This window comes from Larimichthys crocea, unplaced genomic scaffold (genome assembly GCF_000972845.2).
Source record: "Larimichthys crocea isolate SSNF unplaced genomic scaffold, L_crocea_2.0 scaffold269, whole genome shotgun sequence".
Taxonomy (NCBI): Eukaryota; Metazoa; Chordata; class Actinopteri; family Sciaenidae; genus Larimichthys; species Larimichthys crocea.
This window is the reverse complement of record NW_020853550.1, coordinates 1,312,634-1,327,930: the sequence shown is the minus strand read 5'-3', so window position 1 is coordinate 1,327,930 and position 15,297 is coordinate 1,312,634. Positions and strand designations below refer to the sequence as shown.

General features: G+C 41.5%; 1 protein-coding gene across 1 annotated transcript in view; it reads right to left on the bottom strand.

The window, feature by feature from the left end:
- Positions 1 to 3,435: 3,435 nt before the first annotated feature.
- The window catches only part of LOC113744885 (IQ motif and SEC7 domain-containing protein 2), a 49,997-nt gene continuing 38,135 nt past the window's right edge, over positions 3,436 to 15,297 (bottom strand). The window contains exon 2 of the mRNA XM_027275971.1: positions 3,436 to 3,587. Coding sequence (XP_027131772.1) covers positions 3,494 to 3,587 — 94 coding nt within the window. The 3' untranslated portion in view covers positions 3,436 to 3,493. The remainder of the gene's footprint in view (positions 3,588 to 15,297) is intronic.

Genomic DNA, 15,297 nt, shown 5'->3' with positions numbered 1-15,297 from the left:
ATGATGCCACTCATGTAGAAGTACAGTACTTTGATAGTGGCATTAGACAATATGTGATTTTAATCAAGCTGGAAATGTCTTGGAAGTTGGACTGTCAATAAATAATAATAATAATAATAATAATAATAATAATAATAATAATAATAATGTGTATTAATTTCATACATAGAGCACAGAGCACTGATATCACGCTTCCATTAGCTGATTGGTATCAGTTAGCCCAGTTCAAGAGTTCTCATGACTCCCACATCATACAGCGATCTAGACCGTCTGTGATCATTGATGTGAATCCTCTACTTCAACACAGTGGACCAGGATTGGAAATTAAACCTCCCTGCGTAGTTAGCTAGCTCATCAATGGAAAAGATACAGAATATATAGTGTGTAATAAGTGAGATGTTATGGCTGGGGGGGGAGAAAACTTCTGCTGGATAATAATGACAGAACAGAACAACTTCCATTGCTGCTGAGCTGCCTCCACCAAACTTAACCCTCTCCTATTGTATCCTATTATGTAAGTGACTTTTGTTCATTTTGTGGGATTTAATGGTTATGTGTGTGTTTATTAAGGGGGATTATTTCTTCCAGCTGAGTCCCAATCATGACTCAGAGTCTTTTCTGTCAGTTCTGGCTGTACCAATATTTTTCACTCTACAGTCAATTTGCTAACAGAGAGGAAAATGACCACCACCCACCTGCTGGTAAATATTTGAATGCAGCTTGTGTAGAAGCCTTTGGCAGGACACCTGCAGTGCGGCCATTGTGTTATTCTGGCAAAACTGTTGCTAAATTTTGTAATTTGCTAACTTCTGTGGCCAGTGGACAAAAAAGTCATTTCGCTGTCAGCAGAGTGACTTACTCCCACTGAATGTGAGCCTCCGCTCTACAGTCATCAGTATGCTGTCCTACGGTTATATCAAGACACCGCTACAATAAAAATGGTCTCATCCAGGAGCTCTCAGTAAGACATCGCTGACACGATTGAATGTGGGTGCCTCACACAGGGGTCAGCAGTGGCGACGTGAAGTGGAACAGTGCAGCTAACAGTCACCTCTTTGGAGCTGTGAGTGATTACCATAAGCTACCACACACACCGATCCCCTCCGCCCTCCTCAGTATCCCACACTAAAGTGGGGCTTCTGTTTAGAGCTGAGGTAATTCCATTTTTCCAGCACTATGAAGTTCTGTCTGTTATTGCACTGAAGGCTGTTACACAGCTTCAATATCCTTCCAAAGCATAAGCTCATGAGAGTTTATCCTTGACCCGATAAAGAGAGAGAGGCTTTACTCTGTCAACAATTCAATCCTGTAATTCTTTCCCATTTCATAGGCTGATGAAATCTTCTCTCACTGTGCTTTCATTGTGCCTGCGTCTTCACAGAATTATGCACTCTGCACAAGGCCTTAAGTCTATGCTGGGTGAATGTAATATCACAAACAGTGAGTGGTGTCGTGCAGGGTGTATGCAGCTATATATAGCCATATACCTCCTTATTTTTCATCCGGCATTGCATATTCCCACTTCTAAATCCCCTCTGATGCACATCATTCAGGTTCTGAAAGACATTTTTTTTTCTCATAGATGGCTGTATTCCACCTCTGATTGGCTAGTACTGGTTGCCTTTGTTGGTTTGGTTGATTAGGTTTAGGCATGCTGAGGCAGAGCTGGGTGGCTCTGTATGTTTATTACATAAGTTGTGCATGGCCTTGCAAATTACTCATTCTTACATATATGCGTGCACGAAATGAAACTTTTCCAGCAATGGCTGTGATGCCACCATCATAGACACATGTCAGTTTGAAAACAAGGTAATAATTATGTAATCTATTAATCAAGGTTTAGTTACAGCCCACAAGTTGGAAAGTAATGAATTGACAATGACTACTGATTCACGTTTTAAATTAAAATGTCAATTCCCTTTGCATACTGGGAAATATGGATGCACATCTCTCAGTAAATAATTTGTAGAAATATTAGAAAGTATTCAGCCAAGCCATAGTATGAACAGTATTTTAATATGAAAATGTACACACTGTCTCACTGTTGAAAATACTTACTGATTACACTACATTTGAGTCTGTCTATAGCAGCATCCCAACACACATGAGCAGCCTTAATCTTTCAGTCAACCAGTCGTATATTGAAGTGTTGTGATGCTGCCCATACACCTGATGAAGGTAAATATATAAAAATAGAAAATAGACTTCTTCAGCAGTAAGTGATACACTGTGAGGAGTCCTTCTCATTGTTTTCAAGTTGCACTTTCCTCTAACACACCTGTCACACATTCAGATATGCAGTTTTATATATATATAAATAATTTGATTTAAAAGGGAATCTGGGGGAGCAGCAGAAGTTTAGTGACAATGCGCAAATACTCTACTGACCCATTTTTGGATGAGCTAAGAGTAGTCTTACATGTCACTGTTCATGATGCAGGGTGTATACTTTGCTGGACGCTCCACTGTAAAAACAAAATCGGGGCCTACATACACGCTTCTCCAGGCACAGCTACACCACTGCCTATCTGAAATCCAGAATAATAAAATGTCATTAAATAAAATCCTACTGAGGTCAGGAGTTGAGGTCTTTCTGTTTATCCACTTCTATCTGCTATCAGACCTGCAGCCCCACAGCCGTGTCACAGCCCTGTCTAGCTGAAGCATCTATCACTGTGATAAGTGTTGTGCAGCCCGGCGAGTGACTTCTAAAGAACAAGGTGTCCACAGTGTCTAACTCCTGTGTCTGCCAGGGACGGGCCTTCAATTCATCTCTCTGCTCTGACATCTTTGTCTCCGTGCAGTGTCCTCACCACACGAGGTGGTCAGACACATTCAAAGCCAGCGCCACAACAGTTTGTCAGCTATTATAGGCTTTGTTAGGACCTCTGAAGACTCTAAATATTGATGGTTTTGCAGTCTAAAATGGATTTGGAGATTGTTTTCACATTTATTCTGAAGACTTAAGAGTGTCTTATCAGCATGTTTTAGAGGCATATTAATATCCATGGTTTTGAAATGAGATGTTCAATCACATATGGATGTTGGGTGTGTGCATACATTTGTCTCATCTCGTTCCCAAAAGCAGCTAATGGTGTGAAACAAGTGATTTTAAGCTTTAATGACTCACTATACAGCCCCGCCTCAGCTTATCACGCCTGCTTCTTAGAATGTAACTCATATAGTGTAAGAAGAGGAGATATGTACCCATGACTGGGCAGAGTCAGTGTATTGTGACCACAAAACGAGACAGGACTGCCTATTTGACAGTCCCAGAGAAAGGATTTATCAAGCAAAGATGAGAATCAGAGAGGAGACACTGCAGGAAGCACTGTAAGATCTCACTACTCCTGGAGGAGAACAATGATCTTATGTGGATCGGTTGGAACTGACAGATGAGAGGCAGCAACACAGCCAAAGTCCAGAAGTGTTCAGGGAAATCTGATGAGTTTTTGTTAGACGACATGTTACTCTGAGTGTGGAGAGAAAAGGTCTACAGTATGTTTACAGGCAGAATAATGAGGACGTGGAGTATGCCAAGGAATCTGGGCAGCACATACCTGACACCTCTCCAAATTTTGCTTGATCTGTGAATGACAAACACATGAATCAGGAGAGGAAGGGAACTAAAACTGAAAGGTTTGCATCTGTTTTGTAGCCTGCATATTTTGCCAGGATGATGGGAAGTCCAGTTACATCAGAGAGTGAAAGTCATGATGATGCACTTCTAAGCAGGTCAAAATGAGACATGAAACTGCATCGACAGCACGAAATTACATTTGGCTAAATAACTGTCTCATACATAACTGAAGGCAGTTCAGTGCAAAGCTAAGCTGCCAATTAAACTAGTGAAACTGCCTTCTTTGCTTTTCCAGACCAGCAGGTCCAGGACAGTTAAATCCCAGCGGCCAGCAAACAGAAAATCCGACCATCAGAGGCAGACCATCAGAAATTCAACAAACAAGTTTGTGCACACGCACGCACACACACACACACACACACGCACATTTATTTTAGAACTCTGCCGTAATGCTAATTTACAAGCAGTCTAAATTATGCACAAGATTGACTTTAGCTGTTCCTTGGCACTCTAAAAATATGCTTGTGATACCTCAGAGCACTTTTAACCTACATCAAAACCAAAACGTGACAGGGAACCTGTTTCCCTCAGCTTCCCAATTTCCTCTAATCCTGATCTAGCTGTGAAGATTGATATGTAAATCAAAAAGAGTTGGCAGATGCCTTTTTCTGCATTTTTGTCTCAGTGCAGCTGCTTTTGTGGGAAGCCAGCGTATAAACCTCGGCTTAAAACACTGGAAATTACAAGCTGCGTAAAGCAAAATGACCTATTTGGTTCTTTAACCTTGGGCAGATGTGCAGCCAGGCGTGTTTGTATTGACAGATGCCAGCATGACTGCGGGTCACCGCAGTTTCTAAAGAATGTCATGTCAGAGCCCAGTGGTCACGTAACTGGACAGATCCGTTAAATCCACTGCAAAGATGAAGGTGGAAAATTCCATCCTTTAAAAGGGTACTGCTGAAACGCACAGAGGGCAAACTGTCTGTGACGTCTATCAGCTTTAAAACGAAAAGGGCTCTCTTTCCAATTTAGCTGGTTTTGAACCATCTGAGAGAATGTAACCAGTCAGCCTTAATAGGTTTGACAGACTCCTTCATTATACCCAAGTTGTCTATCATAACCCACCACATCCAGCTAATAGGCTCTTGTCTTTTCTGATTCTCCCTTCAGCAGAAAAGTGTCAGATTCTTGGCTCCCGGCACTCAATACACAACTAATGAGAGTGATCTATCAGCTGTATTGAATTCCAGTCCATACAGGTGGGTGAAACAAACACTAGCAGAGGTAGAACTCTGACACCTTCATCCATGCTGTGTTTTTCCAGATGAAGCTACCAAAGCATAACAAATCCTTTACTAATGGCATAATGCTATCCCGTCTCTACAAAGCTGCTTTGATGAGTGACTGAACTCGATGTTCTACTTGGTCACTACTGTCTTCAGATGACATGCAGAGCAAACACAGTGAGGGAAGTGCTTTGGGGCAATGAGGGTGGGGGGAGTGCAGTGAGGGGCAAGACCTGATTGAAAACAAGACAACGTGCCCAAAGGAAATCATAAGCTGTCAGTGTGAGACCAGCAAAAAGATTAACCTGTCCTTTGTCAAAAGCAAAATCAATGGCCGATCATAAACAACAAGACTGCAGCAGGAGGAGCTCTGACTGGAAGCCTTCTGAGCAGCAACGGGAGAGAAGAAGAAGGAGGAGAACACGAGACTCCCCCTTTAAATGAACTGACGACGAGATGAGAGAGTCGCAGTTGCAGAGATTAAGATTAGTATCCTGATAAAACCCAGTTAATGATATCATCTGAGGATGCCAGATAGTTGAGCCTTCCTCAGAATTTGCCTCTAGTTACCAAACAGGCCACATTAGAATTGAAGTGCTGAGCCAGGGTTATCAGTGGTGGGAAATGATGGTAGCAGCTCCTGATGCACTATGCTGTGAGTGGGTGGAGCCCACGGTACATAACTTAGTTATGGTACATATTGATTGGAGAGCTGCTGTATAATTATGAATTTAGCCATACAAGTAGATCACATTTTACTCTCCAGTGGTATTACAATTGTTATTACGCCATCAGAGTCTATAATATTATAAGAGTTTCACATTTTAGGGATTATGTATCTTGCAAAAGGGGTAAATGGTTTACTTGTTAAAACGTGTTAACCTTTTTAAAGACTGCAAATAAAATATTAAAGAGTTAAATCGCTCAATTTACAAAAATATTTTCTCACCTACCCCCGGAGCTATGCAGTAACAGACAGGTTTGATGTTATTTGTTAACATTTTAAGATATATCTGAGATGTTTGCCTCAATCTCAGATAGATTTCTGTTTCTCAGAGCCCTGAAAATGTACATTTAAGAATTAAAAAAGCCAGGTGTCTTTCCAGAAAGACTGCACCACTTGTTGTCTGATCAAATCAGAAAGTGGCACAAGAGAATTAGCCTGGAACATGCTAGAAAGGCAGGAGCATGTTAGCACAAAAAGTTGACAGAGTTAATCTAAAAGCTGCATTTAAAGCCTTTTTTATTGAGAGGATGGTTACCTAAAAGTCGATGTACAACACAGCAAATATGTTATCTTTTTCTTTTCCCTCGATTGTCACTGGCCAAAACTCACTCAGATTCATGCATAACTGAATCTAATACTGTTATGTGAACGTTAGGAGTTGAGCTCATCAAGATAAACGCTAATTCTCCAGCCAGGTGCCATTAAAGCATTACAGAAGAAGAGTACATAACGAGCTGTGGAACCATGTGGAAAATGTGATGGAAATACGACATTTATGTTTGTTTGATGTATTTTTTTTGAGGAATGTCGCAGTCTCCTCATCACTCCAAACAGAGCTGATTTTTCCATCTGCTGCCACTGTTTTTTTATTTTTTTATTCTGAAATTAAAAATATAAAACATGTGGATTGAAACACACTGTAGTGGTCCGATCTGTTTTTATACAGTCTAGAGAAAGCAGTACCACAGTAAACTGTTGACAATAATGTCTGTGGGTTATTCTGTTATGGAGTAACAGGAATGGTTTTTGAAAACAGGGGTTGCTTTTGCATCGTTTTCATGTACGTTTTAATCACCAGTGAAATGTATCAATGACCACTATAATAAGGTGGAGGAAGAAATCTCTCAATACCTTAAAACCTAGACAGATAAAACAGAGAGAAGCACTGATACTCTTGAGGATAAAGGGCTAAACAGGAACTACACCCAGAGTGTGCCCACTTCTCTTCAGCATAAATCAACACAGTGTCGCCAGCAGAAATATTTCTGCTGTATCCTCCTCTCTAATGGATGGATCCTCATAGCATGACCATTTTTGCTCAACCTGAGAGAAGAAGCATGAAAAAGGGGCAACTGTATGAGAACACGAAAGCAGGGGATGTGACAGACCGTGGCCACGAAGCGTGACTAAGTGAAGGGAAAATGAATGATCAGGCCATGTTGCTGGAGCAGATGCTTTTTAATGAGAGCAAATTAAACAGAGTTGTAGAGTTGTTTGATATGGTATATTAACAAAGTAAGTGTATGTTAGATGCTGATAAATAAGCTGTCAACTTGGGTGTGTTGAAATGTATAATGTGGCTGAACAGTAGCAGAATAATAATGCTAGAGATTAGCACATATCAAGGTAAAGGTCAACACTGATAGACAATTTAAAGCTGCATTTGTTGATTTTTTGGGGGGGCATTTTCATGCTACACTTTCTAGACATGGGACATTGGGGTTCACTATAGTCCTATTTCTGACCATCAAATGATTTTAAGTCCAATATTCATTTTCCTTTTCGCTTATTTTTTTCTGTCTCCACCAACTCCTGGGGGACATATCTGGCTCTTTAGCTGATAAATGTTCCTGTGTTCAGCTGTTTGCTGCTGGGCTGGTTATCAGCGCTTTTTTTGAGAGCTGCTACTTGGGTCTTATTATGATTTAGTTTGGGCCATAATTTGATTAGACAAAACATTGCTCTCATGAATGTAATGGAGATATAGGTATGACTGGACAAAAAAACACAAAGGTCAATTGACACATTGACAACTTTACAATTTAGCTAAATAATCCAAACCACATTACACCATGGTTGTAATTTTACCATTTGTCTTCATTTCAAATTCCAAATAGCTAACCTAGAGGTTTGATTAAAATCAAATGATTGTCTAACTACCTGCCCCGTCAGACATATTTTAAGGGATGTCATTGTATTCCCAGATCTTAGTAATTATCTTACTGAGAAAAGTAGCATTATTTCCAATATGAGTGGTGGTCATAACTATGAAAATATGAAAATAAGACTAAAGTTGTAATAAAATCCATTAAGGTCCGCATCAGATTTTCTAGGTAATCCTGTGATTATTAGATATGTTTCTTGTCTCATTGGAACACACCGTAACCACATTTCCTCTACTTTCATATGAGTGATACCAAGCATTCTTCAACGATGACAGACATATCAATCTGATCTTAGTTGTTGGATTCCTTTCTGCCTTCCACTTCAACTCACAAATCAATACAAAAAACAAAAACCTGATGAGGAATGAATGTCTGTTTGTAGAAAAGCTGCAATGCCAGTATATTGTGGCAAATGTGCCTCGCTGACAATCAACTGGGCTCCAGCAGCTGTCAGTCCAATCATAGTGAGGATTAGTATAATTAACATTTTCTAGACCCAGAGAGTTTTTCAATCAAGTATAAAGTTTTAATAATCACAGATGAATGGGGCCACAGGGAATTATGCGTCACACTTGTTCAAGCACTTCTCCACAGTGCCTTAACCTTCCATCTGGAAACATACTTAATCTGGGTGAAAATTACCTACAGTCTATTTTCTGTCAATTTCAGGCTACAATAAAATAGACTCAAACCAAAAAACTAAATAAAGTATTGCCTTGACGTGATTCTGGGCAAAGCTGGCGGAGTCACACACCAATACACACAAAATGTGGAAAATTCCCAGTAGAAGGGAATGGCAGGAATCTCGGAGCAATGTGGGCAAACACAATCCAGGCATGTTGAAAATGAACTGACAGGGGGCTGCAGCCAAGCCAATTAAATGATATGAGCCTGACAATAAGTGGTTTTCATTACATGACCTCAAGAAACCCACTGCAACCAAATGTAATCATCTCACAATACACTGGTTATAAGAAACCTTCATGCCATGACACTTTTTTAAGAACAGATTACAATTCCCATTCCAGGTTTCAACATGTAATTTCAAAGAGTTTTATAAGGTCTAAGATGTGAGAACTACTCTGCCTTTCTAAGTTTCAACAGCCATCTCAATTTCCTTTTGTGCTTAAAGCTGGGACTAGGAGAATGCAGTTTAGCTTTAGAAAGTGTGAAAAGCCAATAAATGCGATTTCTCTCATATTTCATTTCTGATAGTGTTTATTGCTCTCTTCTGTGCGTGACTCCCTTTGGGTGAAGAGAAGCTGCTTCTGCCGGCCGCTGTAAGTATACAGCTGGTTGTCTTGAGCCAAACTTTCATTTTCTCCTCTGTTCCTGTGTCAATTATATCCTTAGTTGTTCAACCAAACGGGATAATGAAATTAACCGTATCGCACACTGGGCAATACATCACAGCCAAAGGAGACAAGCACGAGTGGGAGGGCAGCAGGCGTCATCTCTATGCAGCATCCCTGGACACCCATAAGGTATGACGACACTGAAGCCAGTTTCAGGGATACTGACTGATCAATAACTGCTAAAATCTCAACTTGATCTATCCAAACACGCAATGTACAGAATTACAATGACGCCTCTTCTTGTTCTTGTTGGAGTTGCAGCTGATCACTGCCAATAATTCAGATACTTTGAATAGGGCACTGAGAGCTGGAGATTTTAAACCCACTCTCCAACATGTACTTGGCACAAATCCTTCCTTCCTATTTGAGCTTTAAAACTAACTTACTGACATTATCAACTGCAGAGATCTTTACAAGACCTTTTGGCTACTACGTCTTGTTCTGAGGCCAGACATGGTGATGATAAAGCCAGGTTATTACTCCAATAATGTGGAAGATTGTTTATTACTCCCTGACAATCATGGTTTCTTTTCCAGTTGTACTTCTACTTGATTTATGTCTATTTAGAAAATGTAACTACTGACACTGTAAGCTACGCAATCAACCTGTTGTTGTGATTCCTACTGATCACCAATAGCAATCAATGAAATGGAAGTGTTGGGTATCACATTAGCATTGTGTTCCAGTAATGTGATTACTTCATTCAGTAATTGAGTGATTACAGTTTGAAGCTCAGTAATTACATTATGCTACTAATCCCAGTAATGCTCCGTTAATTCTTGCTGAAGGGTTGGCTTGTTTGCTGTTGGATGAAGGGTTGATATGATATATGGATGTCCCAACTCTGTGTGTTCACTGGAGAGACTGATGATGTTAGCTTTCATTGAATAGGAGGAATATGCTTCCAATACCTCCAGTTGTCATATTTACATTGGGGTGTACTCTTAACTAGATTGCTACTGGTGGTAAGTCTTCATTCTGGACGCACTTTGATAAGTTCTTCCACAACTGTATGTTCTGTACGTTTTAGCCTTGGGTAGTTTAGTTAGATTCAATATAGTCATGCATTTCAAGTCATTATTCTCACCTTAAAAAAAAAAAGTTGTCATCATGTGACTTCTTTGATGCACATTTTGCAAAGTCACTGTTTTTTAACTGCCAGGGAGGGGTATAGTACATTGTTGTACAACCCTACAATCAGCCATTAGTTGGTACAAGGACATGTTCCCTCACTGACTTCACACTGACAAACAACTACTAATTGTTCTTGATGGAGCACTCGGCCAAGCAGAGGAGCTCGCAAGTATGGTTTCAATGGTGCTGTGATTGTTGACATAATGCTCATAACATATAGGGAATTCATAAATGCCACTTATATAGTCTGTGTATGATACGTACGTACAGTACCATACATACACAAACACACACATCCAAGACACACACACACACATACACACACATACACACACATACACACACATACACACACACACACAGCTTGAATTTTAGTACTTCTCCTTTCTGAAGACATAAATACAGTCCACAGGCCCTCTATAAACAATATTATGAATCCTTCAGTTCAGCAATATCTATTCAAGGCAGGAGAGACACGCTAGATTCTTAGCCATAAAAAATTGATTTGTTCTTCTGTGTATTTCCAAAATGACTCATGAAATTAACCTAAAATTAAATTACTTGTGTGAAAGACAATGACTGCTGGTGAAAGAAGACGGATACAGAGCAGAGGTAAATAGCGCATTTGTTGGCAGGTAATGTACAATATTAGCCCCACACTGGCCTCAATTTGCTATCTGCATGATGGAATAAAAATGAACTCTCAGTCTTATTGGAAGATAGTATCTTTTTCCCTGTGGGTAGAGTACCAAACAGCAATATGGGCAGTTTGCCAGCAGGTAGTGTAGGTGTGTGTACGTGTACGCATGAGAGGAGGTGGAGGGAGTGCAAGCCAGGGATGCAGAGTTACATGTGGAGGGTTGCACTCAGGCTGAACTCTGTGGGCTCGGGCCAGACAAATATGTTCACAGAGTGCATGACTTATGCACTCTAGTCCTCCTGTGTAAAGTAGAGACCACTTCAGATGCACTCCTGCAGGCTTGACTGGCCCTCTTAGTCCCATCTCTCTGTGTAAGTGTATCTGGAGCTCAAAGGCTTCTAACAGGGACTTGCTAACTGAGGTGCAGCCAGAGTACAGACTGGAAATGAAAATTACGACGAATCAGGAAATGCAAGCATCAGATTAGCAAAATGACATTATTCCATTCTGGTGTGGTTTAAATACGATGAGACAACGCAACAATGGACCTACATGAGTGTGTCCACGATTTGAAGCCAACTGCCACAAAGGCAGCACACAGTAGCCCTCATGTAATGTCAAGTGGATTTCTATTGATTCCTTGGCATATGACCTCAGCATGTGACAAATCTGTATGTAAACACTGCACACAGTGAAAATCACAAACAATTTTGGAACATAGTCCCTGATTTTCTCACTCAACTCTAAAAGTATTGAGCCATACAGAAGATTTAGAGGCTTTACTTGTTCAGGTTCTGAAACTCTGTATTCATCTGTGAGATTTTTGTCACCAGATATATACAATGGAGTTAAATGGAACTTGGTCTGTTGTGGTCCCAATGATGAAAAACTGAATTTCCAGAAAAAATGCCCCTATAACACCTGATAAATCACAGAGCAAACAAAGTTCTTTTGACCTCTATTGTCTTTGGCAAAAAGATAGATGTCTCAGAACCTGGACAATAGAAAACCAAATAAACCATCTGTTTACCTTACTTTCGGGTCCACTTACTAGCGATTTCTGAAGCTTTCAACCACATCTCACAGCTTCACACGGAAGACCGTAAATACTGAGCAGACTCAATCCACGGTGTGGAGAGAACCACGTCTCATCATCCTGCTCTAGTGAACTCAGTCCACTGAGAAAGACTGTGTCCAAGGTGACAAGGACAAACTTTCCTCTGAACTGTCATTTTTTTCAGAATGAATGGTTTTCTTAACTGAAGAGTGATGCAACATGTCATTCAAGTACACACTGCACTGTTATCTTAACTTTGAACACTCAGCCATCCATTTTCTAACACTCTGACTTTGGTGAGAGGCAGGATATGCTGTGAACAAGCTGTTCGTTCAACACAGAGCCTGACAAACACATTCACCAGGAGGAACCGTGAGCAGACAAAGTGAGAACATGCAACGTCCACACTGTCAGGTGACAGCTGTATCCATTGAGCCAATGTGTTGGCCTTCTTTTCAATGACTGGCAGAACTTTTCTAGTAAGACACTTCCTCAGCCTTAACATAACCATCAATATGAAGGACATCTCCATCTGAAAACACCTTGCCGGGAGCTGTTTAGGCTTTCATTGCAGTCTTTATGGAAATGTAAGAGTTAGTAACGATGAGTGCCATATCTAGTCTGTAGTCCAAAGGAAAATGTATTGTCATAACAGACACGCTAATATTTGGATAATAACTTGTAGCGGGTCAACTACAAAAAATGCCGGGGTGCCAGTCAGAGTCAAGTCTGACAAAAAAATAAAATAAAACAGAACAAAAATAATGCAGTCAACCCACACAAATATAATAAACAGGCAGCTTAACACAGCAAAAAAATAAGCAATCAACACACCTGCAAGGTGATTTTCAGAATGTGAATATATATTTTTTTTTCACTGCCGGACTAACCAAAAAACAAGAGTTCAGTTCAGTCCTTGGTTGGGAACGGTCTGTTCCTGGGTTTTCCAACACCCACAGTTCAGTTCAGACATAGGCCAAAACAAAACAAAAAATCCGCTCCGGGTTTTACCGCGGACACCCACACAAAAAATAAGGAAATAACTCAAAATAAACCAGCGTCTCTCGTCGCGGTGCAGTACAAAACAAAAGGAAAAAAACAACGAAAACAAAATGTACAACGGGTACTCACTGTACCGAAGTTGAAAATAAATGTGTCAGTCTGTCAGTCGGTCGGTCGGTCGGTCTTCTCCACCGGACCCGGCACCTCCGGACGCTTGAAACAGCTGATCCAAGTCAAGAAATACACAATCCACTCCACGGGACGACGGGACTCCAGTAAGCATATATCCAACGTGGACTTAAACACACGCTAACAACACTATGCACTGTTCAGTTTTCGACCCTCGGGACTCTCCTCTTCCTACCTCTCCCATACCGGTGACTTGCACCTATCCTAAATACTTCTCCTGGAGGACAAATTGAAAACCGCGCGGGATGCGGTGGCTTTCGTCCATTGGAGTAGGCGCTGACTGTGGGTGGATGACGGAGGACGCCCATGAATGGAGGTGTGTTTGAAGGTGTGGAGCAATGTGTTTCAGACTGCAGCGCTACACTTCCCCCCCCTTAACAGAAGCCGACCAACGGTAAGGCGCAGTAGTTCGACCAGTATGTGTGGTTACACAGAATCACATTCTAGGTTTTTGTTTAAGGGATGTTGGTCAGTCGTTGTCTGAGTCAGTGGGATTGCTAAAATTGTAATTTCCTAGTTTCTCGGCAGATCCTTTAATCAATCCTCCATTAAAGGTAGAACAGGAGGAGTCTGTAAATCCCAGGAAGTCTTCTTCATCCGACTCCTCATTGAAGATTTCAAGGAGGTGTTTTTTCTCCTGCTCCTGCAGATCCTGAGCAGTCGGGTAACAAGGTTTAAGGCGGGAGATGTGGACAACTTTCAAGTCTGTGCCGGAATTTTCTAGGACAACTTTATAATTTACAGGCCCGACTTGTTCAACTACCCGATATGGCCCTTGCCATTTTGGAGCTAGTTTGGCAGCAAAAGATTTGTCAGCCTTGGAGAGAGGATGGGCTCTCAACCAGACTCTGTCCAGTTCCTGAAACTCAAGGTCACGTCTGTGTTTGTCATAGTTTCTTTTTTGGCGTTGACGAGCAGAGTCCAGATTTTTTTCCACGAAGGAACAGAGATCTTTGAGCTGTGTGACTTTGAGGTATGGAGGAGTGTCAGGAGCAGTTTCCTGAGGTTGCAACAGGGAGTCAAGGGGTCCTCTCAGGGAACGACCAAGATTAAGTTCGGCAGGAGAAACGCCAGTTGACTCCTGGACTGCAGAGTTAATTGCAAACCGGAATTCAGCCAGGTTCTTGTCCCAATGTTTATGATTATCACCAACATAGGAAGCTATCATTGTTTTCAGGGTACGGTTCACTCTCTCTGTTAGGTTAGTTTGTGGATGGTATGCAGATGTTAATTTGTGTCCCACATTCCAGGTCCTGCATACAGTTTGGAAAACTGAGGAAACAAACTGTGTTCCCCGGTCCGACAGGATGTAGTCAGGAATGCCCCACCGGGTCAAGATGTCTTTGACCATGATCTGCGAGATGGTTTCAGCAGTGGCATTTCTGATGGGGAACAGTTCAACCCACCGGGAGAAATAGTCAACAAACACCAGGAGATAAACGTTTTGTTTGGAGCTTTTGGGGAAAGGACCCATCAAATCCACTCCCAGCATCTCCCAGGGGCGGTGAGCTTGAGTTTGCTGAAGTTTTCCGGCAAGTTTTCTGTTTTCTGGTTTATACCGTTGACACGTGGCACAGTTCTTTACATGTTCTCTGACATCCCAGCTCAGCTTTGGCCAGAAGACAAGATGTTGTAGTCTTCGGTAGGTTTTGTGCCTGCCCAGATGTCCAGAGAGGGGATCTTGGTGGAAGTAGTCCAGCAACTGTGAGCGGAAACTTGGAGGTATATAGAGTTGGTAGATGGTTTTGTAAGGAAGGGTGATGCACCGGTAGAGGAGATCGTCCATGATGATGTATGCCGGGTTCGTATCATTGTCTTGTCCCATTTCTACTACTTGTTGATATAGAACTTGACACTCTGGATCTTCCTGTTGTCTCCTCCACAGAGCCTCAATGGAGATGGGAAGCTCTTTTGATGGTTTTGGAGGGGCAGACATGACGGTAGCATACACAGGTGCGGTTGTATGGAGGGAGTCTGTTGGAGCTCGGGAGAGGGCATCTGGTACAGTGTTATATTTTCCCTTTCTGTATTCCACAGTGAAGGTAAATTCTTGAAGCCGGAGTGCCCACCTGATCAGTCGGGTGCTGGGTTTGGTGGTTTTGAACACCCATAGAAGGGAGGCATGATCGGTAACCACCGTGAACAGTCTACCTTCCAGGTAA